The following is a 26,711-nucleotide window of genomic DNA, read 5'->3' on the forward strand; positions in this document are numbered from 1 at the left end:
TGTGGTTTTGACGCGGGCGGCCAAGGCCTTGGGCCTTGAGCTCCCTGTTGCGACCGTGAGGACTAACCTCCTCACTGAGCTCCTTAAACCGCAGTCAAGCTCGGCCGAGCCTCTGCTGCCATTTAATGAGGCCTTGACTGACGTTCTTTTGGGCACTTGGTCCAGGCCCGCTACGGGTTCTCCCGTAGATAGGAACGTGGCCAGACGCCATCACCCGGCCCCGGGCGACCCATGTTTCCTGTCCACCCACCCAACCCCCGAGAGCCTGGACATCCAGGCTTTGAATTCCCAGACCGCATTCCCGTCGGCTCCGCCGGACAGGGAATCCAAGAGATATGTGCAGTACGGCAAAAACGCATTCTCCTCCCTTAGTCTGGGACTGCGGTCTTCCAACACTGCATGCCTCTTGGGCCGCTACACCCACTCTCTGTGGGACACGGTCGCGGAATTCCATCCAGAGTGTCCGTTGGAGGTACGGGCCAAACTCGGCCAAGCCCTTGTGGAAGGCCGGGATGCAGCAAAATATTCTATCCAATGTGGGCTGGATACCACCGACTCACTGGGCAGAGCGATGGCAACCACGGTGGCGATTCGTCCCCAAGCCTGGTTGAGGTTTGCCAACTTTTCGGCCGATGTCCAGAATACACTCATGGACATGCCGTTTGATGGCCGTCGCCTTTTCAGCGACAAGGCAGACAACGCGCTTGAGCGCTTTAAGGGCTCCAGGGCTACGGCCAAGTCCTTGGGCATCTTGGCCCCGCGCCAGCAAATGGGTGCCTTTCGCTCCTTTCGTGGCCAAGGAAGGGGCGCCCCCACACGTGCTGCCAGCCACGCACCGCAGACTAACATCCAACGCGGTGGCGGCCGTGGAAATCGCCGTGGAGGCGGTCGGGACAACGGCGAGGCCAGTCCACACCTTCCCCCGCAGCATCCGCCTCAAAATCCTCCTAGTCCGTGCTTTCAGGCCCATGTGACGCGAGTAGGGGTCAGGGTTCGCCATCAACACTCCCACTGCCGCACTGTCACATCGGACAGGTGGGTGCTGCAAATCTCCCCTTCGAGACGACCCCTCAAGCCATGCCACCGCAATACCACCGCGTATCGGGGGATCATATGTGGCTTCTGCAGGAGGAAGCTTTTGACCTCTTGGCCAAAGGGGCCATCGGGCGCGTTTCTGGGCCAGAAGTAGGGCGTGGTTGCTACTCCCGTGGTTTATCCCCCGAGCAGTGGGTGTGGGATATTCAGGCTCTGATTCCGATCTTTCAGCCTTTCTCCCGAGTCTCGGTCAGGTTGACGCTGCGGCTACTGAGGCTGATGGCTTCCTGCATCGTTCTGGTGCATCACGCCCGTTGGCGGATGAGGGCTCTGCAGTGGGACCTGAAGTTTCAGTGGGCCCAGCATCAGGGCAACCTGTCCGACCATGTCCTGATCTCCGAGGGTACTGCAAGACGGACCGCGATTGGGTCAGCGGCCAATCCCTCTCCCAACCGGAGCACTCAGTTGTGACGGACGCGTCCCTCCAGGGCTGGCGAGGCCACATGGGAGAGGCGGAGACCAGAGGCCTCTGGTCTCCGGCGGAGTCCCGGCTCCATATCAACCTTTTGGAGCTGCGGGCGATTCGTCTTGCACTGAAGGCATTCCTCCCCTCTGTCCGGGGGAGTGTAGTGTAGGTGTTCACGAACAACACCACCGCCATGTGGTACTGCAACAAACAGGGCGGGGTGGGGTCGTGGACCATCTGCCAGGAGGCTCTGCGCCTTTGGCAGTGGCTGGAACATCAGGGCGTGACCCTGGTGGTTCAACACCTGGCAGGTTCTCTGAACGCCAGGGCAGACGAACTCAGCCGCCGGTGCATGATGGATCACGAATGGCGTCTGAACTCGGATGTGGTGCAAGGTCTCTTTCTGCAGTGGGGAGAGCCTTGGTTAGATCTATTGGCAAAAGAAGAGAATGCGCAATGTCATCAGTTCTGCGTGGCAGCACTCGCTCAGAGACGCTTTGCGTCGCGAGTGGAGTTGCGGACTGTTGTACGCCTTTCCGCCTATACCACTTCTTGCCAGTGCTGAAGATCAAACGCTACCGGGCCCAAGTCATCCTTGTGGCTCCGGACTGGGCACGAAGGTACTGGTATCCCGAGCTACTCAGTATGTCAGTCGATCCCACAGTTCGGCTGCGTCTTCAGGAAGACTTTCTGTCTCAGCAGCAGGGGACGGTCCTCCACCCGAACCTGTCCAGTCTCCACCTCCATGCATGTAGATTGAGCGGCGACAGTTGAGGCCATTTGACTTGCCTCCTGAAGTCTGTAACATCATTCCGGCAGCCAGGCGTCCCTCCACAAATTCGGTATATGCCTGCAGGTGGAACAGATTTGTGGCATGGTACACAGCAAAGGCTGTGGATCCTCTCTCTGCCCCTCTTTCTGAGGTTCTTCCCTTCCTTCTTTCTCTTGCCCAGCAGGGCTCTGCTCTGGGCACTATCAAGGGCTACCTTTCTGCCCTTTCAGTCTTTCTAAGGCTGTCTGATCAACCGTCTTTGTTCAAGTCCCCTATTGTAAATCGTTTTCTGAAAGGCATCACACCCACGTTTCCACCTGTTCCTTTAGTGATGCCTCAATGGGACTTGAACTTGGTTCTTACTTATCTGATGTGCGCTCACTTTGAGCCACTTCACAACTGTCCTATCCGCCTACTTACTCTGAAGACTGCTTTCCTGGTTGCCATCACCTCTGCCAGGAGAGTGAGTGAGCTCCAGGCTCTTTTTTCTAAACCTCCTTTCCTTTCTGTCCATCCGGACAACGTTGTGTTGCGGACAAGACCCTCTTTCCTGCCCAAGGTAGTCGCAGCCTTCCACATCGGGCAGTCCATCACCTTGCCCACCTTCTTTCCGCCTCCGCATCCCTCGAAAGAGGAAGAGAGGCTCCACTGTTTAGACCCAAAAGGTGCGCTCTCATACTATCTGGATCGCACACGCCAGTTCCGGGTGGATGACCAACTCTTTGTTGGTTACGTGGGCGCTAAGAAAGGACGGGCAGTGCACAAACGGACCATCTCTCAGTGGATCGTGTTGTGCATCCAAGCGTGTTAATCCTTGGCTGAAATGAAACCTCCTGTTGGGCTGAGGGCCCATTCCACTCGGGCCACGGCAACTACTACTGCCCCGGGCCGAAGAGTCCCCTTGCAGGACATTTGTCAGGCAGCTACGTGTGCCTCGCTGCACACGTTCGCAAGACACTACTGCCTGGACAGCCAAGTCCAGAGGGATGGCTTCTTTGGCCGTTCCGTCCTCCAGGACTTTCTGGTGTGATTATTGGTTCGCAGACCCACCACCGGGGTTGGTATTTCTGGGGTATCTATTCTAAGGTAAGGAATCTATCACTAACGTGTCTCTTTCAGATGCACAAGTTACTACTTGTGTAACGATATATCTGTAAGAGACATTAGTTAGTGATAGATTCCTTAACGACCCACCCATCCTCCCTGTTCTGCGAACCAATATCTAGGGTTAAGGTCATCCCCTTTCAGGGCCCTAGTTTCAATGGCACCAGTGTTGGTTTTTAACATGGCTCTGCGTTTCTGGCACGGAAAAGCTGTGTCTAGGAACTGACGTCAGTATGCGGATGCGGCGTCTAAGTACTCCGATGACATCATCACGACCCGACGACGGACGCGGAGCCGCAGACATGCAAGGGTACTGCTACGCAAAAAATTTCCGGATCCAGTCTGATGCCTGGGGATATTCAAGGTAAGGAATCTATCACTAACTAATGTCCCTTACAGATATATCGTTTCACAAGTAGTAACTTGTGCATTGGGATCTTTTATGTTATGTTAAATCTGTGGTGAAGTTTGAAGTTTATATCACTAATGACTATGCAGAATGTAACTACTCCTCCTTTCTTTCTCATGTCACCTGGGGAGCCACCTATTAAGTGGCAGAAATGGAAAGTGTGTTTGAGCGGTATGCAAAGGTTTGTGGAGAAAGTCTTAGTGCTGAGCGCAGGTCTTCTCTTCTGCTTCACTGTTTAGGGTCGGAAGGGCAAAATGTCATCGATCACCTTCCTGAACTCTGAAGTCATGCAGAAGGAAGAGATTTGAATGAATTTGAAATTTGCATGAAAAAGCTTGATAAACACGATTTGCCTAAAGATTGCACTATATTAGAGAGATATCAATTCACCAAAAGGTTGCAAAACGAAGGTGATGGTGTTCAGGGATACATCACTCAACTTGTATAGCTCGCTTCATCCTGCAAATTTGCTGAATTGTTGGATGAGAGGACCAGAGACCAGTGCATGTTGGGTTGCAACATCGAAAGGATTCGTGAAGAGCTTTGGCTGAGGGATGAACCCTCCTTAGACAAGGTAACCCAAGCGGCAAAGAGCATCAATCACTCCCTCAAGTGTGTTGACACCATAAAAAAGGATAAGCAGGCAGCTGTTCAAGTAGTTAAGGAAGAAGCTAAAACCATGTCTAAACCTGATAATGTCACTAAGACTAAAAGTAAACCTGTTGTACATAAATGCTATAGGTGTGACAAGCTGGGCCACTTAGCTAACTAGAAAAGATGTCCTGCATTAAATGTCATTTGCTCTAAGTGTAAGAAGAAGGGTCATCTCTCTATTGTTTGCAAAAGCAAGAGTTGTTCTTCCAAAGTCAAGTGCGTGGAAGCTGAAATCCCAGAGGAAGACTTTGTCTGTGGCCAGATTGTGGTCCAAGTAGGTTCTGGTATACAGCATAAGTCTTGCCCAGATGATGACATCCAAGTAGAAGATGAATCCACCAGGGTTCTGTTTGACTCCAGTGCCAAAATCACCATAGTTTCAAGGGTATTTTTCAAAACAAATTGGATCACAAGACCTCTCTTCTGAAACCTGATATAGGTCCCTTATCCTATGGTGAGGAACCCATCCCACTGCGTGGTTAATTCATAGGACTCATTGAGTACATGGACATTTACACCTCTGGCAAGATATATGTCTCAGAAAAAGGGGACAGTATAATCAGCTGGTTCCACCTAGGGGATTTGGGTGTCATACTCGAGCCAAGTAGCTACTGTCCCATCAAATTGAAGGATGATGTAAACATAATCCTTGAAGAACTTCATCCTGATATTGAAACTAAGATCAAGCAAAGTTTTCCCAATGTTTTTAGGGATGAACTTGGTTAACTCAAGGGGTTCAAGCTTGATATACGCCTCCACCCTGACTCTCAACCCTCTAGCTGCAAGGTAAGAAGTGTTCCCTTCTCTGTAAGGGATGAAATGAGAAAGAAGTTGGACAAACTCAAGCAGGGAGGAATAATTGAAAAAGTCGAAGGGACTGATTGGTTGGCCACTGTGGTGGCAGCTCGCAAGGCAAATGGGTCCCTCCATCTGTGGGTAGACTTTAGGCAGCTAAACAAGTGTGTGGTGGTAGATCATTATCCTCTCCCAAACATCTCAGAGCTTCTGGTATTGCTAGGGGAAGCCAAAGTATTCAGCACCATTGACCTGGCTTTGGCCTATCCTCAAATCGAACCCGCTGAAGCTTCAAGGGACTACACAGCCTTCATAACACCATTTGGGACATTCAGAATTGTAAGGATGCCGTTTGGCCTTGTCTGCGGCGTCAGTCTTTCAGCTTGTAATGGAAAAGCTACTCAAGGACTGTAAAGGGGTTTGCGTCTATGAAGACGACATCCTTGTGATTGGGAAAGATCATAAAGAACATGAGGACCTTCTTAATAGTTTCTTGGGTAGGTTGAGTGAAGCAAACCTTACCATCAAAGCTGAGAAATGTCAATTTGGTATGTCCTCCATCCACTATTTAGGACACACTGTCTCAGGTGGGGGAATTGCTCCTAAGGCCGATTTGTTTGACACCATTGCTCGCATGTCTGCTCCCTCCTTTAGAGAGGAACTCATGAAGTTCCAGTTGCAACATGAGAGCTTTCTTGTGGAAGGGTGTAGATTTCAAGTGGAGTAAGGAGTGTGATTACCTCAAGAAAAAGCTCAGTGATGCCCCTTAGCTTAAAGGTTTTGACTCTTCCAAGAAATCAATTATTACAACGGACGCTAGTCTCAAAGGTTTGGGAGCCGTCCTTCAACAGGAAGGTGAAGGGGGAATGAAAGCTATCATGTTTCTCTCTCGTGGACTCAAGGACGCCGAGTCTCGCTTCTCCGTTATTGAACTGGAGGCCTTGGCAGTGTTTTGGGCCATCAAGAAGCTAAAAAAGTTTTTGTGGGGAGCCAAGTTTTTGGTAAAGACTGATCATAAGCCTCTCTGTGAAATTCTCACAAAAAAGGTATAGACCTGGTCTCTAGCAGAATAACGAAATGGGTCATAGCCCTCCAGGAGTACGATTATTAGATTCATTCTGGGTGTGGAGAATGACATAGCTCATACCCTTTCGAGGCTAGTGGGTGAGGTTGAAGGGGATGTCCTCGATGAAGATTGCGATGATAACTATCTTCACGTGTGTGTAGTTGGAGAAGGGATCATTGATCAGCATCAATGGTGACTGGAGCTGTGTTCTGATCCTGTTCTTTCTGAGCTGTTGTCCCTCATTCACAAAGGTTGGCACTTGAAGAAACAAGCATCAGAAGAGGCTGCCAAGTTTTGGGGTCTGAAGGATGAGATGGCTATTTGTGATGGTGTGCTACTATGTAGAACAAGGCTCGTTCCACCACTTAAATTTCGTCAAACCTTAATTGATTTAGCCCACAGGTCACATTCTGGTATGTCAAAAACCAAGGAGAGACTTAGGGCCTCTTATTGGTGGCCGGGCATGGATCTACATGTGGAGAGAGTTGTGAGTAACTGCATGGTGTGTGCCACAAGTGAGAAGTCAAAGCGTACAAGGGTCCAGCCCATGGTGATCAGGGAACTTCATTATGGGCCCTGGAAAGGAGTGGCGTTAGACATACTGGGGGCAGTTCATTCAAATGGTCAGCAAGTTTTAATTTTGGTGCTTATAGATCCATTTTCCAGGTGGCCTGAAGTTCATTTTACTTCTAGCATAGAGACTGTGCGTGTTATTACATTTCTAGAAACTCTCATGGCCAAAGAAGGGTACCCTGAAACCATCCTCACTGATAATGGGGTGTAGTTAGTTTCACGAGAGATAGAGGTGTTCCTTAAAGGTCGCTACATCAAGCGCAAGAGATGTTCCATTTACCACCCAGAGACCAATGATTTGGTAGAAAGGTTCATTAGGGTGTTGAAAGAAACCATCTCTTCGGCCAAGAGCGCTGGTCTCAATTGGAGGGAGGAGGTTCTTAAAAAGGTTGAAAGATGTAGGGTGACACCACACAGCACGACTGGAAAGTCACCTTTTGTCCTTTTTAGAGGTAGGTCTCCTTGTACTTTAGTTGAATCCACTAAAGAGACCATGGTCATGGTTGGCAACTTAGTTGTCGTCTTGCAACGTGGTTCCAAGGTTAGATTCCCCCCTGCAGCCTCCTCTGAACGTTCCTAGTCCCCCACCAGAGGCCAGTGGGCAGCAGGATTCGCCATCGCGTCCCCCACTAGCAAAACATCACATCGGATAGGTGGGTTTTGCAGATAGTCCGAAGGGGCTACTGCCTCCCCTTTGATTCTACCCCTCCCTCCATGCCATCAGCAGTCCATCACATGTCGGAGAATCTCATGGCACTTCTCAGCCAATAAGTTACGGCTCTCTTGGCAAAGGGAGCTATCGAACGGGTCCCTGTGCCAGAAGTAGGTCGTGTTTGCTATTCCCATTACTTTCTGGTACCCATGAAGGACAAAAGCCTGCGTCCTATCTTAGACCTCAGGGCCCTCAATCGCTTCCTCCGGAAGTAGAAGTTCAAAATGCTCACATTGGCTCTGGTCCTCTCTGCCCTCGACCCTGGAGACTGGATGGTAGCGTTGGAATTGCAAGCGCTTATTTTCACATCCCCGCCTTGCCTGCCTACCGTCGTTACCTACGGTTCACGGTAGCCCACAAGCATTTTCAGTTTATTGTGCTCCCCTTTGGCCTTACCTGCGCTGTGGTCCAGTTGATCTGGGGTCCAGTATTATATTCTGATCTCTCCCCACAAGTAGAGAATAGCCTCATTAGATAACTCGTATGTATTGTCTGCTGTACCAGTGGTTTATCTGGTATAGGGCTATGGGTGCTAGGCCTCACAAAGGTGCCTTAGTTTTCAACTAAAATCTCAGTCTGCTTAGGGTATCCCGTCTACTACTGATAGCTGTATTCTGATAGAGACTTCTAGCTGCAGATTTGTTGTCTTTTGAGTATTTCCCAGGTGCCCGGATGGAAATGGAAGCGTTTTCCATAGTACCCTTGTTCACTGGAAGGTGGTTCCATGTGGATCCGCACTGATGCCATTCTGCTCCAGAAGGGGTGTGTGGGGCCTATATGGACACCACTCCTCTGCACTGACGTTAGTTTCTTGCTTTCATTGTCTCCAAATACAGATCCATAGCTTCTCTCATAGAACGCTTTTTCAATTTTTCTTCACCAAATTTCTACAGTGTGCAAAGGGATGTCACCTCCTAAGATGACAGGTTTTAAACCCTGTAAGTGCTGTTGCAAACAGATGTCTGTAACAGATCCCCATCAGATTTGCCTGTGGTGTCTGAGGTCGACAAAAAAGATTGCCTTTAGGCACCTTGTACTTGAGACAACAATTCTCTCATTCACATAAAACAGTTAGCGCACAAACACTTATACAATACTGTAAAGAACTATGAAAGCAATGTAATAAATCTTGGAAAAACTAATATAAAATGTAATCCTGTACTTTTATTTATACACTATTAAAAATCAATTAAAAATTGGGAGACAGACATCAAAAGAAGTAAATTTACATACAAAAATCACAGAATTCCTACTAGTAAAGAAGGAGATACATAACAGAAAATTAATTCAGCCAATAGGTCAGAATTATCCCCAGTTCATGTACAATGTATTTCTCCTTTAGCATCGACGCGTTTCGGTGGATATATGTATATGACCACCTTCCTCGGGATAACATATAATGTCGCCCCAATAGTTCTGAAATTAAACAACATAATTTAAAAAAAAACAATTGTTCATATACTGCATGACATAGCAAAAAAAAAAATGCAACTTTTTAGATGTTTGGCCCATTTCTTACTCCTATTAAATGCCCCTTTTCATGGGCCCTGTGTGATGGCCGATATACCAACATAACATTCAGTGATTGGTGTAGACGTAACTGTAGTTCTTTACAGTATTGTGTAAGTGTTTGTGCGCTAACAGTTTTATGTGAATGAGAGAATTGTTGCCTCAAGTACAAGGTGCCCAAAGGGAATGTTTTTTGACGAAAGTCGGGTGTGGTACCCCATCCCTTTGGTCTCGGGGTCCCTCTCTCTTTTATTAGAGTGAGGTCGAGCCACACTCCAAGACCTCCAGTGACTGCGCCTCGATAAACTTGAAGGCATCAGATAATGCAGGATGAAACTGTCACCAAGCACAAGAAGACGTGGTGCCAGGACCGTTTCAAGTCTAAGACTTCATCCTGATCCTGTGCCTGTTCCCTGAGTTGAAGGGAGCTGCTCTAGAGGTTGGTCTTTGTCATGCTCCAAGTCGTACAGTAAACACAATTAACATAAGTCAAAGTGGAGTTCTGCTCCTTCACTCCATTCCCACTCATTTGACAAAACTTGTGCAGTGCCAACAGTCCTGTACCTGCTCCTGGAGTCAGCTAACTTTCGAGCTAATTCCACAGCTGGTTCCGAGACAGCCTGGGTTTTTGAGTTTCCGGGGACTTCAACCATCCCCTCCAGATCGAAGAGTTCTGCACAGCTGTGTCATGGCTCTGGTTCTCTACCGACTCTCTCTGGCAAGCCTTTGGGACCAAAGAACCAAGAGACCATCTACCAGCGGGTTCGCCCTCAGTGCCAGCTGGTCCCTTTGATCCTCTTCTGCCCTCTGCTCCCATCCTGATGCTGCCCTCAGTGGCCAATACCGTGCCATTCCAAGTTATGTTAATAATCAAGCCGACCTCGCTACCCGAAGAGGTGGCCCAGATTGTCTTCTCCAGTGACGGCCCAGCTTCGTCCAATGTTACAACTGAATCGAACAGAAGTTTCTGCACTTTATTTGCCACAGTGTAGACAACAACCTTTACTCTCCCTTTTTAGGATGGACTCTGATAACGGTTACAACCAGGGTGATGAGTTCACTTAGCCCTATGCTGTTAACAATTGATATGAGAACTTGCAAGAAGCAAGTGGGGTGGACACGTACTCTGAGGCAGTCCATTTCTCTCCTTTTGGCTTGGTCACAGAAGGATCTGCTTCCTACTCTGTTTGTGTGCATGGTGGAGGAAATCCTTGACTTCCACCTCCCATTCAAGGAGGTAAAAACAAATGTCTTGACCGAAGTCCTGCAGTCTGGCCAGACTGCTTTTAAGTCTCTCCTTCCCTTCAATGATGCCTTGATGGATACCCTCCTGGGGGCTTGGGCGATGCCTTGTTTTGGCCTTCTAGTTAACCAGCAGGTTGCCAGGCCACACTGTCCTGCTGCAGGCAACCCATCCTGTTTATCACAACACCCCTGTCCGGAGAGTATTGTGGCGCAAACTTGCACTAGCTGGACCAATCACAACAATTTCAGGCAGGGCAGCAATGAGAATGGAGACACACGTTTGTGAAACAATTATTCTCTTCAGCCACTTTGGCCCTGCAATCGATCAGTGCCTCCTGTTTGCTGGACCACTCCCCTCATGCCCTTTGCGACTCGGTGGGACCAGTCTTTCTCCTGTGTTCAGTTCTTTCACAGGCGATTCAGTGTGGTTGTGATTTGGGAAAGTTCACAATTAATGGTTTGGACACCCCTGACTCCATTGGGCAGACTATGGGCACCAGCGTCGCCATGCGTGGCTGTGATAAACTGGGTTCTCAGGCAATGTCCAGTCCTCCATGTTAGACATGCCGTTCGATGGCACTTGCTTTTTCAGGGACAAGGCTGAAACTGCCCTTGAACGTTTCAAGGAGAGTAGGGCTACTACTTGCTCTCTGGGCATCTTGCAGTTCATTGTGCCACACATGCAAGAAACTATAGTAAAAAAAGTCACTAAATATGTATGTGCTGAATGGTGGATGATGCCCTAGCTATTAGACAATGTAATAATTCCAGAATGCATTATGATTGCGAACAAAATCTAAAATGCCACTAGGAATCACTAATAACACTGTAAAATGTCAGGGTGACAGAAAAAACAATGAAACTACCTCAAGTGAATGATCCTCCATGCTCTGTTACTCAAAGTGCTGTTAAGGTGGTGCTCAAGACCTCCGCTTTTTAAATGTGTTAGCAAAAGCTTCAAGGAATTATCTGAAAGTGAACATAAATCCCCACAGGTTGAAATCAGTGTCAGAAAAAGAAGAAAGTTCAAAGAATCTGAAGCACAATTCATTACAGAGCATTTTTGTGCAATACGCTAAGTGAAATAGTGCAGTAAGTAAGCCAGCATCAACTAAGAAAAGCTCGTCTTGCGAAATGTGTGCTAAAGCGGGTGCTATCCTCAAATGGGTATGCAAATGACTTTCCATGCATACCTACAGGTCATTAACATATCACAGACAAACCGACCAGTATTGCCCACATTTACAGATGGAAACATACATAACTCCTCATAATCCTTCATGGTTGGCTTGTCACATGTAACCAAAAGAAAAGAAACTTTTCTGCCAACTTTGTGTGCTAAGACTCCTGCAATCTTTAAACGGCTTTCCAAATGACTTTTCATGCTTATAAGCAGCCTAGTGGTTCATATGTGAACATATCACATATGAACAAACCAATGAAACCCAAATATAAAAAAATAAACATACATGACTCCTTGTGATTGACTTGTCACATGTAAACAAAACTAATAAACAATAAAAAAGAAATTGAAAAAATAGACCACAAAAGACATGCATTTGCTCATCATAATAAATTTAATCTACTTGTTGTATAGTCACCCATCAATTCTAACCTAATTCAAAGGGTAATGCAAAGAATAAATGTACACCGCATGCTACATAGTTATTTAAAATCATACACTAATAAAATCCCCCTAAAATTGCCTACCAAGCAAACATTAACTGAGAATACATTTTACATGCTGGGATCCTTAAAGGAAATGTAAAAATCAAGGACCCCCTGAATAGTAAATATATTTCAATTCCTAGGACAGGGAAACAAGATTCGAGTGAGAAATAATTCCTAGGCAACTTCAATCAGTCATGTACATATATATGCATAAGTCAGGGAAAATTAAACAACGAGAATTATGTAAAACACATATTAATTTTTAATTATTTTGTAAAAAAAACATGAGGTTGAAAATTGTGTTAATAACACAATAAAAAGATACATTTCATAATAATTCAATCAAATACATATAGAAAAATTGGCAAACTTACTAATGGTGGCAAATTTTATATTCTTTATCAATTGTGTCGACGAGCGTTTCGGCGTAATCAGAACGCCTTCTTAAGGAGTAGCCACTGATTAACTTCATATATTGTGGTAGTAGATACCGAATGTAAACGAAACAATGAGGCTTAGGACAGATCCCTAAAGTTCCTGAATGTGTATCTGTATGCGAGTGTCCAACTGAGGACCATATAAGAAAACCTGAATCACCCTGGTGATCGCCGAACGAGCCAGGACCAAGTGTCTAGATAAGACTGAATGTAAACGGAGATCAGATTGTAACAGACGATATTCCGTTATATCTGTTCTTTTGAAGTTTAAAACAAGGATAGGCAACCTTTCTGATTAAATTTCCATAGCAAGCGCGATGCGGAGAAGAAGATGGCCACCGGCGTCTGACGTCACTTGGAAGGAGTAACCTAGTGACCCTTAAAGGAAACAGGACATTTCCATTGTTTCATTTATCCCATTAGGATAGAAAGTGTTCAAAGTGTTCAGTTTCTTTGTCCATACAACCTCTCTATGTAGTTTTTATGTTTATTATTGTTTATATCTGGACTGTATTTTATGATTTTCAAAATCTAAAACTGAAGGTCACATGGGTAAAATAGCCAGGTAATATCATCTCATGTGCCACAATTATACCTAAAATATATTTTGCCTTTCATATTTTCTGTGCAGTTCACACTGCTACATTTGCATGGTGTTTGGGCATTACTTTTTTGTGGCATTATGTTTGGCTAGGTGATTATTTTTGTATTTTGTTGTGATGTTTGTGTTCTAGAATCCACTGTATGCTCAAAGGACTGGTTGGCATAGTCATGACCAACATTTTTGGTATCTTGACAGGTCATCACAGGTATTCACAAGCCTTCCTGTGAAACTGCATGCTGAAAAATGTCTTCAAATGGGTGTGTGCAGTCTTTCCACTGAATATCTACATGAACATTAGATTGTTATCCATAAGTAGGTTCTATGTGCTTGTCCAACTAGTTTTTTTACTTGTTCAATTACAAAACACAGCAGTAGATTGATGATAAATATACACAGTTTTAGAAATGGAAAATAATTCATCCTTCTTAAACAGAGTCAATACTTCAGTTTGTGTCTGCTTTTAATAGTGCCCAGCCGAATGTTGATGGGATGGAGGAATTGTGGTAGTTTGCAACTGTAGACACGTGCATTTTTGATATTTGTACACTAAACATTACTCTTTCTTTCAACAGGGTGATAGAATTGTGTTGTTTAGCCAGTTCACTATGATGTTGGACATTTTAGAAGCTTTCCTGAAACATCATGAGTACCGATACCTCAGACTAGATGGGAAAACGCAGATTTCTGAAAGGTAAACTCCCATTGTTTATGCAAATGAGTTGAACATGTAAATAGTATACAGTTATATTTCATGAAGATAACCAAATATTGTTAATTACTGACTTTATTTGTGTAATGTGTAATGTGTACTCTATTTGAACCGCTTCAAAGTACCACGTCTGTCCCCTTTGGCTCCTCACCATCAAAGCAGTTTTATTTTTATTTCAGAGTCAGAGATGTTGCTTTTTGCAGTAGACTAAGTTACTGAGCATGTTTTTTCTGAAGAGGGGGGCTAGTGGTTTTCTCTGTACAAGGCAGCCTGCAGTCCACATTATTTGCCTCTCACCATTGCTCTCCAGCTCTTCCCTGTCATTGCTCCCTACAGCTTGCTGTTCGTGTTGAACCTGTGCTCTTCTGTGCTTGGGTTAGCTGCAGCAGTCAGTTGAGAGAGGTGGAAGTAGCATTAACTGGGGCAGTGAGCTCTGTTGTAGAGGGAGTTAATGTGCGGGAGCAGTGGGTGCTACACTGTCCTCAGCTACGAGCGTTTGCCACTGCCAGTGGACTTCTGCATCTAGCCATAGCCATGCTGGACACAGACATTGTTTACTCTGTCGACAAGGGTGAATACTTTGATGGCAAGATAATATACATCTTCGGGATCCTCCATGGAGAGGTTTTTTTTGCAAAGTTTCCAGCGACCTCATAGCCATCGCGGTCTTTTTTGTCGATGGGCACCTCGGTGGCAGGATCGTCTGCAGCAAAGTATTCCTGTTTATGGACGAGATTGTAGTCTGGGGTGTCCTCGATGACGGAGAGGCCAAGGTCTTTGCCACTGATGTAGTGGTATAAGTGACTCCCCATAGTCAACAAATATCAGAATATCAGTGCAGTCCCCAGAAGCAGCTCACAGTTGAAGCAAACGGAAGTTGTAGCTGGCTGTAGTCAAGGGAAGGTCAGGTACATGTCGAATTCCAGAAAGAATACTTTTTAAATTGGAAATAGAAGCGATCTTTCTGGGGACTCCCTCACACATGGAATTAAGCTATGGTGACCTTATTTTCTGGGGGGTGGGGGGGGGGGAGGGGTGGTGGGGGGGGGGGGTGGCACTGCTCATCCACTTCATTGACTGAAGTTTAGGTAGTTTCATTTGAATTGGATATGTTGCTGTATTAAAACAATTGTTGGACTTAGGGCCATTTTAACACTGTTAATTGCTGTTAAAATTACCACTGATTCCCATTGAGACGACAGAGACTGCTTAAAGCTTATCAATCCAGGGAAGATACAACAGCTGGAGTTATAGAGAAGTAGGTAATTTCTGTTAAGGACAGCTTCGCTCCACCCTTTACTTTTACAGTTTCTCGTGGGTGACATTAGTAATGTTATGAGTGGTTAATAACAATAATAAAAGGGTGTATTGGCAGGCAAGCAGTGTTTGTGTGTGATCATATTTGATAACAATGTGTCCTATGTCATTTTAGTACATTTTAGAATGGTTATTCCAAGGATGCTGCCACAAGTAATCTCGTGGTGCATAATGTGGCTGACCGATCTGCTACTGTGTAATGGACCCATTTTACCCTCCTCCCACAACCTGCATGTTCGGTAGTCCACAGATGACAGTTAACTTTTCATGTCATTGATATTGTTCCCGCACCAATACCTTGGCCTTACTGGTCAGGTTACATACACTGGAGAATGGAGTGCAGATTTCAAAAGGAGCCTCAGTTCACAAATAATTGGAGTGACCACCCAAGCAGAGGCATTTGTCGTGCATTTTGCACACCTCTCACCTCAAGTGCGCGCAAACTAGAAATCCTCACTGTTATTTTTAAAGGCTTTATTTTGATTGGAATGAAGTAAAAGATAATTGCAGAATTCATAATTGAGCGTAGAAAATGTAAATCTTATGAAAATCAACAATATGCGGTGCATTCTAACGAAGCCCTGCATGCCTTTGCCTTAAGAGTCAGATTTTTTGCTATGAGGGTCAGTATTTTAATAGCACACTTTTGTACCTGAATTTCATTTGTTTCCGAAGCTGTATGATTGTCTGCGACAGACAGGGCTAAGTTCTGTCTTTATTGGATGAAGTTTGATGAAACAAACAGGTGACCTTAAATGACTCAATTATTGGTGCTCCCCTGGCGCACCTTAAAGTCTAAGTTATATCTCTGTCGGAGGAATTTTGATGAACAAACAGCCCTGGGGCCATATTACACATTATCACTGTTTGCGCCCGGCGCACCTTTCAAAATGTGCGCCAGGCGCAAACAGTGATAATGTGCCCCATCATGGTGTATTCGCTGCCTCCAGGGCAGCCGCGAACCCCCGCTGCCCCCGGGGCAGCACATTCATGTGAAAACACGAAGCAGCCGCCCCGTCATTTCCCAGTGCTGGCGGCACCTGCCTGCACTTTCAAAGGGGTTTAGAGATCCCCTTCCAGGCGAGTGCAGTCAGTGACTGCACTCGCCTTCAAGGGGAGGTCTGAGGCGTCCATGGGACCCCCTTTACCTCCTGCAGAGGGCGGCTGTCAGAAGGTGAACTGACAGTGCGCCACCTTTTAAATGGCGCGCTGATCGAGCGCCTCCGGATGGCTTCTTTGACTCTGCGCCCGCGTCTGTAATATGGCGCAGATTCAAGGGAATTCCCTCATTTGCATAGGGCACACCCCTATGCAAATGAGGGAAGACTCTCTGTTGATAGCGCTGGTGCTTTAAATGCGCCAGCGCCATCTGTATTATAGAAGGGGACGCACAAGCGTCTGCGTTCCCTTCTATAAGACCAAAGTGCCCTGGGGCACACAAATTGGGCGCAAATGCCCGTTGCTTCCCCGGGGCACCATCTGGAATACGGCCACTGGTGACTTTGGATGCCTCAGTCATTGGCACTCCTGTGGCACACATTCAAGGGCCTAGGATGTGGGGATGTCTCCAATCTGATTACCACAGACCGGTCTGCCCTCTGTGCTGTCCGTGCCTCTTGAGCCCCCTCTGGTTCCTCTTCAAAGTCAGAGCCTACTTCCAGTCTGGTACAAAAACTAGGCCCGACCCCTCGGCATCAGTGCCACCGGAGGAAGACCCAGTCGCAAAAGTCTTAGCTGACTCAGAGCCTAATTCATCTTGGCCCCAACTAGGCTTGCTTCAATAAGCTGTACCGTCACACCCGGTCCCAACTCAATCCATCTCGGACAGAACCATGCCTTTGCCTCTGATCCACACTGCAGCACTCCAACAATTTTTCGGTTCTGACTCTGATCAGAGTCAACCAGCCTTTGGTGATGACAGTGGAGAAGGGGAACTTCTCACCTTTTGATGTCAGGGGGAGCAAGAGCCTGTACTTCTCTATTGAGCTCTCCCCCCACCTTCTCCATTTCAGGTATACTGATGGATCGGACCCCTGGGGCAGCAGCCTAATTTATGGAAGCTCTGCCTGACTTGCTTGCAGAACTTAGTCTCCAGAAGGCTAACTTCCCACTATTGGGGGACTTAAACTTGCACTTCGAGGATGAAAGCTATGATAATGCGAAAAAGCTATCACAAGATTTGGCAACTGTACAATTTACTCAACTTGTCAAACTTTCAACCCATAAACTAGGCCACCTAATGGACCCCATCTTTACTAATATTACAAACAAGACCACAGACGATCCAATCCGAAACCTGGAGTCAGATCATTGCATTGTCTCCTTCCGTTTTTTCCCCACGTGGACTACAACCAACCAGCCTTTTCCACCCAGACTTAGGCGGTGCTGGTCAAAGCTTGATGATGTACAGTTGGAAAACTCCCTTGCTAACTCTGCACCTTCAATGGAAGGGCATACCACGGAAAGCTATAACAAGTTTGAGAGTTGGATAAGCAAATCCTTGAACACCGTCATCCCTCTGAGGCCTGGGTGGAAACATGTAATCGCGAAACTCATACAGAAAAACAAATTCAGCAGATCCATTGCGTGCCTATAATTATAGACCAATTTCCTTGCTCCAGATGGCTTGCAAAGCTTTGGAGAAGTAAGTGAAAAACACCTGCCCTCCCATCTGGAGAGACATTCATTCTATCCCCACCCAATCAGGCTTGAGACCGCGCAGTAGTATCGAACTGCACTGTTAGCAGCCACAGAAGAAATTTAAGTCCGTCTTGGATCAAGGTGGCACAGCATATAAAAATATACAAAATTACAAAATATAATTGTTAGACATCAGCGTGGCCTTTGATACAGACTCCCATCCCATCCTAATGCAAAGGATGGAGGAGGCTGCAATCTCCGGAGCCTCACTCAAGTGGCTGGAAGCCTTCCTTGAAAATAGAGCCTTCCAGGTTTGTGAAGATTCCCTGATTTCTGCTTGTCATCCCTTAAAAGCAGGGTCCCACAAGGCTCTTTCCTTAGCCCCACAATATTTAATGTATATGTGCTCCCTCTAGCTAAGGTTGAGCAAGCACATAGCCTTGGCCTAGTATCCTACGCAGATGGCATCCAGATTGTCATATTCTTTACTCCAGAAACAGGAAAAACTTCGAACCAACTGAATGTCTTCAAATAGCCTAAAACAAAATGGTGAAAAGACAGAATCATTAGGTGTTTGAAACAAAAACCTTCACAGTGGACGAAAAGTCTGTGGCTTAACTACCTTGGCAAAAATCCCCCCGCCGACCCCAAACCCCCCCCTGTGGAAACTCAAGCCAGGAAACTTGTAGTTTCTTCTGAATTTTAAGAACTTTGGAAGAACTGCTAGCTACCGTTCTCCTCAGGGAGAGTCACCACGCTAAAACTGGTGTATTCTCACCTGAAATATGGAAACTCTCTTTAACTGGGAAGTCCCAAGTTCTTACTAAAGAGTATGCAAGTTGTTCAGAACACTGCAGCTATGATCCTTCTACAAATCCGAAATCACCAATTGGCAGCACAGGTGTTAGCAGCCCTGAACTGGTTACCGCTGCAGAAAAGAATCCACTTTAATGCACTTTGCTTTGCCCATTGTGCTATTCATGGGAGAGGCCCACAGCTCATACAGCGACTGCTCAACCCTTAAAATCCCCGGAAGTCTCTGCGGTCCGGGAATCTGAAGTTACTGACAGTACCCAGAATAAAGAAGGCACGGAGCGGGCGGGGGTGCTCCTTTGCCTATTTAGCTCCTAAACTCTGGAATGCACTTCCTGCTTACCTCAGAAAGAACCCGTTAGAATACAGCTTTAGAAAACGCATAAAAACTCTTCTTTTTTTTAGTCTTCCTAACTGGAAGTGCACATGAATTGTCTGGCAGATGTGTTGTCTTTAGCGCAGATGCCAGTTGGGTAGCTATACACTCTACAAATTCTCTAAAATAGAACAGATATTAGGGATTATTTTCCCCGTTAATATGATGTTGACAATCTGTATGTGGACTTAGAGAAGGCCATGGATTTGGACACTTCACTGGACACGGGGAAGAGTTCTCACCCTGATCCATCCCATACTTTAAGGTAAATGGCCACAAAGATCTTGACGACTGTTCCGAGGAACTCGGTGGCCTAAACAATCCTAGGACACAGCAAAATGTGTGTTGTGCTTACAAAGAGTGCTTGTATGCGACTAGACCGGGTTTTCAAGGGATATCTATGGACTGGCCCTTCAATGGCTGAGTCAGCTCTCAAATGTGTCCAAGACATTTGTGCTGCATCTAGATCCGCGGGGTTATTGGCCTAGCTTACCAGCAGCCTCAGTCTTCTAAGCCAGTTCAACTACAAACATAGCCCTTTCAGGACAGAGGGTGTGAAAGAGCTGAGGCTGTTAATGCTAATAGGGGCAGAAATCCTCTTAACTCTTCCCGTGGAGCTGGACTAATCCCCAAGCTGCTTTCATTTCCCTTTTCACCTCTCTCAAGACCACTATACCGGTGAGGGGAAGGATATTGTATTTCCTTCTTAACTGGAGATTCACTATGTCTGACCGAGTGGTTTTGCCTATTGTTTAAAGCGGCTTGGCCCTGCCTTTCTTTTCGCCCTATCTTTTAGTCTACCCACACTAGAGTGATGTTTAGCAAAATACTTTGCTATTTTGATGCAAGGAGTCAATATCATGCTGGACAAATGCACCGTCAATGCTACTTCCTCATCCCAAAAAAGGTAAAAGACCTCCGGCCTATGCGCAATGTCTAATCTTCGAATGCCTTCCTGAACGACACGTTGAAAACGCTCACTCTTGATTAGATCCTATCTGGTTTCAGGGTACTGGATGGTGTTCCTGGACTTGCAGGGTGCATATTTTTCTTTACCCATCCTGCAGTCCTTCAAAACCTCCCTGCAGTTTACTGTTGGGTCAGAACACTTCCAGTTTTCTGTGCTGCACTTCAGATGTACCTCCTCTCCTTGGGTGTTCAATAAAGTGATGGCTGTGGTTGCAGCTTAAGTTCAGAGGTCGGGAGACATGTATTCCCATAGTTTGACAACTGGCTTCTCATGGTGTGCCCGCCACAGTTGGTCACAGTCCACCTGCAGACAATGGCCATCCTTTTGATATCCTTGGGATTTTCAGTGAATCAGCCAAAGTCCCACCTGAGCTCTAAAAAGAATTTCGTTTCATGCAGCCTATCCTGGACATGGAAGAAATCAAGGCCTTTCCACTGCTGTAGCGATGCAAAGATGTTCACAAATTTTTGGGCTCAATCCTGGGCCTCAGTGTGGGTGATTATGAAGTTTCTTGGGGATCTGGCCTAATGCGTCCTCTTCGGACAATTTTCCAGATGGCACATGCTGACTCTAATGGATCCTAAGGGTTCAGTGGGACCATCACTTTGACTTCTTCTCTGACTCTGTCCATGTCTGGAGGACCTTAGGAGCGCCAACCTGACAATTGGCTGGCCACTCTCTCTCAGGGCAGTTGGGGTACTGGATCCTGTGCCAGGATGTTCTATGTAGTAAACTTATACTCCTCGCAACATGGCCACCTTTGGTCATTAGACCTTTCTCTATGTTCATACCTCTTAAGCCTACCAGTATACCTATGTGCATTCTACTTTGTACTTGAAGCTTCCACACTTGTCCGTGATGGTCTGGTCAGCTGGCGAGGTGTACTGCTCTGCTGTGTCTTAATAAACCTATCCTGTGACTCAACTAGAAGTATCGTGATCCATCTACAATCTATCTACTTCAATTTGGCAACGATTTAGCTGACCAGACCAGTGAAGAAGACCAAGAAGAACAGTGAAGCACGAGCAACACCTCCCACCAAGAACCCTAGAGTGCGTGTCATTCTACTGCAGTAAGAATACCAGCAACTAGAAACCTGAGTAACGCGAGAAAACTTGGAAAAACGAAACAAAAATTATCCGGAAACCTGTAAAATGCCAGAAAATGAGAAGAAACCAGCCGTGAAATAATCTATACTAAAAAGAAGAGATCGAATCAGCCACAAATTTGTCGCAAGTTTTCCCCATCTGCTGCCAGTACCTTAATTAGAAGGAGTAGAAACATTAATTAAGACAGAAGAAACCTGGCAGCTGCTGCCACGAACGAGAGAAACTCTAAAGTAACCATTGTAGCAAGTTGCAAGGACACTGCTGCCAGAGACAGGAAACTCACCCTACTCTGCCCAACTGCTGCCAACCAGTGGTCCCGATTTCCATTTTTTAACAAAATTGGCAAAAAGAAGAAAGTGATTTCAGGTACTCCTGATGCCATCCTCCGTAACCGTCAGTCAGCTGCTGGTGCACGTGTGCGTGTGTCCTTCTTTGCACGCACGAATCCTGCACGTCCTAATCATTTCTAGGCAACCGCGTTACCTTAGTTTTTGCCTCCACCTTGCAGTCCTTTCTCTCTGCAACGTAATACTTCACCATACAACGAGTTACGTCACGAACGTCAGGAAGCCATCTTCACAGCCTCATTCTCTGTTCGAATGATCCCATGGCAACATTTGCCCCGAGTACAAAACGCTACACTGCCTCCTTCACATCGTGCAATTACAAAGTATTACTTTCCTGAGAATCGAGTTAAACACACCACGATGCCGCAAAATCAATAGGTGAGTGAACGCATGCATCGTTATGGAGTGCTGGACTTCCACTGTTGGCAAACTAGAACGATGGGAAAGGAGGAATAGATATCTAAATAATTAACTAATAGGTGTCTGTTCTCCTATATTAGGGACACTTGTCCACTCGTCCACAAATATAGATACCATCACGATTATTTGAAGATGTGATTACATATTTTATTTATCGTAAGCACAAGGAATTATTATCCGTTCATTTCTGTAGATTTCGAATTTACATTATACACAAATATACATGCTTGCCCCAGTATTGGAACTTTCATAGATTCCCATGCTTTGTATCATTCCCCGTCGTCGGACTGGGAGTCTCGGTAATAAAAAATATCATAGTAGTAGGTACAAAAGAGAAAGGAAAGGCCTAGGCCTCATTCCCTTTTGTAACATATCAGCCTCTTTTTGTAAAAGAGACCAAACTCTAGGCGTCAGCCAATCAGAAGAGCCTCACCCTTAGAACCTTCCTGAAGGAGCCTCAGATTTTCTACCGCACGTTGTGCTAGGGAGTCTCCATTGAGCTCTGCTCTATTTCTACTCTTTAAAACTCATTTCTACAGATATTTCTTCAGACTTTTCTTCAGATTCTTCAGGAAAACTCTTTCTTCAACAAAATGGCTGAAGTTGAGAAGAAAAAAGCCCTTTTTAAACCCTGTTCCACCTGTGGGAAGAAGAGGCTGTTTGTGGAAGACAAACACAAGGATTGCATTTACTGCCTGTATCCTGATCACAAAGTAGAGGACTGTCGAATTTGCCGCACTCTCTCCACCAAGACCTTGAGAGATCGTGCTGGAAGGCTTCTTACGTGGTTGCAGAGGCAGAAGGAAAGGAAACATGGAGTTTCCAGTGATGAGGAGGAATCGGTGTCCTGCGCTTCTTCTAGAAGGTCAGTGAAAAGGGGTAGAGGTTCCCCTTCTTCCTCTACTGGGCGCCCCTCTAAGGCTTCAAAGAAGACCCCCAGGGAGTCTGATGGCCGGGGTTCAGGAGGTCCCCCCCCACCACAGTGGGTCGGGCAAGGCAGAACTGGTTTCGCCTCCTAAGGGTGAGAAGACAGACCCAGCCTTCAAGAGACCCTCATCACACTCTTCTGAGAGGAGTTCCAAGTCCTCTACGACGAAGACTTCGTCGACGGTGGCTCCGTCGACGACGAAAATGAAGCCCAAGATCCAATTGGTTCCCTCGACGGGCTCGTCGACGGGAGCGTCGACGGCTAAAGCTCCGTCGTCGTCGAAGAAGAGCTCGACGACTACTACGTCGACGGGCAGTATGCCGACGACATCGTCGACGAAGACATCGTCGACGAAGAAACCATCGTCGTCGTCGACGGCGGTGTCGACGACGGCAGTACCGACGACCACATCGACGGCGTCGACTACGGTGTCGTCGACGACGGTCATGTCGTCGACGAGTGCTTCGACGACGACAACAATTTCGACATCGACGGCGGGCTCGTCGTCGGTGGCGTCGACGACGACTTCTACTATTCCTATCTCGTCGACGAGGGTTTCACCGGCATCGAAGGAACAACCAACAATACTGACTACAGAGAGAAGGGTGACGATTTCTCTTACGAGGATCACGCCTGAAATGACATCCCCAAGGAGAGTGACCTCATTACCTCCCACAATGTTGCTAGACCAGGAGGACTCTGAGGGAGACGGTCAGGAGGGCTTTGATTATGCGAATAGCCCATCTCAGCTTCTCATTAAAAGTCAAGAGACTGACTCAGAGGAGGCATATGAACAAGGTGGGAGTTACTACCCACAAACTGACAACCCAAGGGAATATGAATCACATGACATGGTTTCAGTTCCGACGTCCTTCCTACATGACCTGCACAAGATGTTGCAAGACTATAAATCCAAGGCCGAGCGCCCAGCGCCGAGAAAATCTACTCCGTCAACACCAGTTAAAGACCACTCATCAGTTGTCCCACCTGTACACCCAGTACAGTCTCCTCCTCAACCACAGTGGCCAGTGCCCCAGGCTCAGTCTGAACCAGCAGATGATCCGGAGGGGGATCATGATAATGAAACGGATGTGTCATCCGATAATCGTCAGGACTCGGATCAGGATGGAGATGAATACAATGATTACATCCACCCGGATCAAGCTTCACCACACCAGGACCTAGGTGATTCTCCTCATGCTGACATTGGCAGTTTTCACCAACTGATGGAACGTGCTGCCGGCCGATTTAAGTTGGTTTTGCCTGCGCAAACCACAGACTGTTTCTTGTACGATTTTAAAGACACACACCGTAAGTCTACGAGGTCCATTCCGATTGTGGAACATCTATGGGAGGAGGGTTTAAAGACCATGAAAAACCCAGCGACGGTAGTCCCTGTGCTACCGCGCCTTGACAAAAAGTATAAAGCGCCGGAGGGTGGACCGGCTGCCCTGACAGGTCATCCCAGGCCGGACTCTGTGATCTCACAGGCAGCACAAAGGAAGTCACGGAACCCTTCTGCTCCCTTAACGGCCCCTCCCGATAAGGATGGACGTCGGTTGGATAGCACAGGCAAGAGATTTTCATCCATTGCTAGCCTTCTGGTTCGCGCGGCCAATGCTTTGGCAATATTGGGGCGATATGATTGCCAGTTGTGGTGCGATATAGCTCCCTATTTGGATCAACTTCCTCCAGAATCAGGACTGGAAGCCAAGAAGACCTTGCAAGAAGGTGAAGCGGTCTCCATGGAGATCATAGACTGTGCTATGGACAGTGCCACTACGTCCTTTAGAGCTTTGGCAGGAGCGGCAGTGTTAAGACGCCAGGGGTGGCTAAAAGCGACTTTGTTTAGGCCAGAAATCCAAAATAAGGTCCTTGATCTACCTTTTGACGGCGAGGCACTCTTCGGCAAATTAATCGACGACACACTTCAGGAGATCAAAAAGGACACGGAGACAGCTAGATCGTTGGGAACGCTTCAGTACCGCAAAACTCCTTTTAGGGGCACAAGAGGCAGAGGTGGCACTTACAGGGGCGCATATCAACAACAGCGCTATTCTTCGACCAGCTCTGGATACTAGCCATACCGCCAGTCCTACCAGCAGAGACAGGGCCAGTCCTCTGGTTATTCGTGGCCTTACAATAAGGGCAAGCAAGCTGCCCGTGGACGAGACTCGTCTAAACGACAATAGAGGCCTCCTGCCTCTGCCTACTGTTCCCTCCTCCAAGAAATCATCAGTTGGAGGCAGGGTGTCAAAATTCCTTCTGAATTGGTCCCAAATTACATCGGACCGTTGGGTGCTCAACATCATCAAACGAGGACATACTTTAGAGTTTACGGAAGTCCCTCCACCCAGACCCCCATCAGCCATACCATCACGACATCTCCATCTCCTACGGCTAGAGATACAACAGATGCTCCGCAAAGGAGCGATAGAACCGGTCCCCTCCAATCAACGGGGCCAGGGTTTCTATTCCAGGTTCTTCCTGGTGAGAAAAACGCAGGAGAAATGGCGTCCCATCCTGGACCTCAGGGAGCTAAATGCCTATCTCATCTCCTTATCCTTCAGGATGGTATCCCTACAGGATGTTTTGAAGATGGTCAACCCGGGGGATTATATGGCCACACTCGATCTGGAGGATGCGTACTTCCATGTCCCAATTCACCCAGCGCACAGAAGGTTCCTACGCTTCACAGTAGCCAAGAGCCATTTTCAATTCAGAGTCTTGCCATTCGGCCTTCGCTCTGCTCCAAGGATTTTTACGAAGGTGCTGGCACCTGTAGCAGCATTTCTGAGGAAAAACCACTTCCAGGTCTTCCCTTACCTGGACGATTGGTTACTGAAGGCCCCGACCAGAACATTAGCGCAGGACGCGGTGCAGGCTTGCACCACTCAGTTCCACAATCTGGGTCTCACCTTGAACAGAGAGAAATCCACGCTGCTGCCGTCACGGAGGGCGCGGTTCCTGGGAGCAATATTGGATTCGCAGCTTTCAAAGGCATTTCCGACTCAAGAGAGGATTCAGAAACTGCAAAGATTAGCAGGAAACCTTCAAAGAAAAAAGTGTCTTTCTGTACGCAGCTACAAGTCGCTGTTGGGGGTGATGTCATCCTGTATCCCCCTGATCCCGCACTGCAGGCTCCGGATGCGCCCCCTGCAGGAGCAACTGGACCTCCAGTGGCAACAAGTGCACGGATCGTTCGACGACAAAGTACTGGTCACTCGAGAAATGAAGGAGGCAGTGCGTTGGTGGTCGAATCAACAAAACTTATGCCGAGGTCTATCCTTCGCAAGCGTTCCATCGCCTCACATACTGACGACGGATGCGTTATTGGAGGGATGGGGAGCTGTGATGCAGGACCTGCAGGTCAGCGGCCATTGGTCCCCAAGCGACCAAAAGCTACACATCAACCTGTTGGAGCTGAGAGCGATCAGGCTAGCTCTTCAAGCCTTTCTTCCGCGTCTCCAGGGTTCACAGGTGCTAGTCAGGACAGACAACACCACGGCTATGCATTATGTGAACAATGAAGGAGGGACCAGGTCTCTTCCCTTGTCGCGAGAGGCTCAGCAGATTCTGGAATGGACGATTCTTCACGGAATTTCTCTGAGGGCGGAGCACTTACCAGGAGTGCTCAACGAGGGCGCAGACAGACTGAGCAGGCTCGCCTCAGTCACTCACGAGTGGGAGCTGAAGCAACAAGTTCTGGATCTACTCTTTCAAAAATGGGGCACACCAGAGGTGGACCATTTTGCAACGCCCACCAACAGAAAGTGTCCAGCCTACGCCAGCAGGTTCCATCACCAAGGCTCATTGGGCAATGCCCTATCGATAGCCTGGACGGGGAGGTTTCTCTATGCATTTCCACCAATCCCCCTGCTTCCTCGACTCATCAGGAAAATGAGAACGGAACCATGCAAGCTCATCCTAATAGCCCCGGCATGGCCAAGACAATTCTGGTACACCGAACTACATCTGCTATCGCTAGTACCTCCGATAAAGCTAGAGGATGTTCCGGATCTCCTGGCAA

The 26,711-nt window shown here is 47.1% G+C and overlaps 1 protein-coding gene across 1 annotated transcript in view; it reads left to right on the forward strand.

The window, feature by feature from the left end:
- Positions 1 to 26,711, forward strand: part of SMARCAD1 (SNF2 related chromatin remodeling ATPase with DExD box 1) — an 833,806-nt gene that overhangs the window by 686,169 nt on the left and 120,926 nt on the right. The window contains exon 21 of the mRNA XM_086961941.1: positions 13,625 to 13,743. Within this exon, the coding sequence (XP_086818067.1) occupies positions 13,625 to 13,743 (119 nt within the window). The remainder of the gene's footprint in view (positions 1 to 13,624; positions 13,744 to 26,711) is intronic.

This window comes from Lissotriton vulgaris, chromosome 3_1 (assembly GCF_964263255.1).
Source record: "Lissotriton vulgaris chromosome 3_1, aLisVul1.2, whole genome shotgun sequence".
Lineage (NCBI taxonomy): Eukaryota > Metazoa > Chordata > Amphibia > Caudata > Salamandridae > Lissotriton > Lissotriton vulgaris.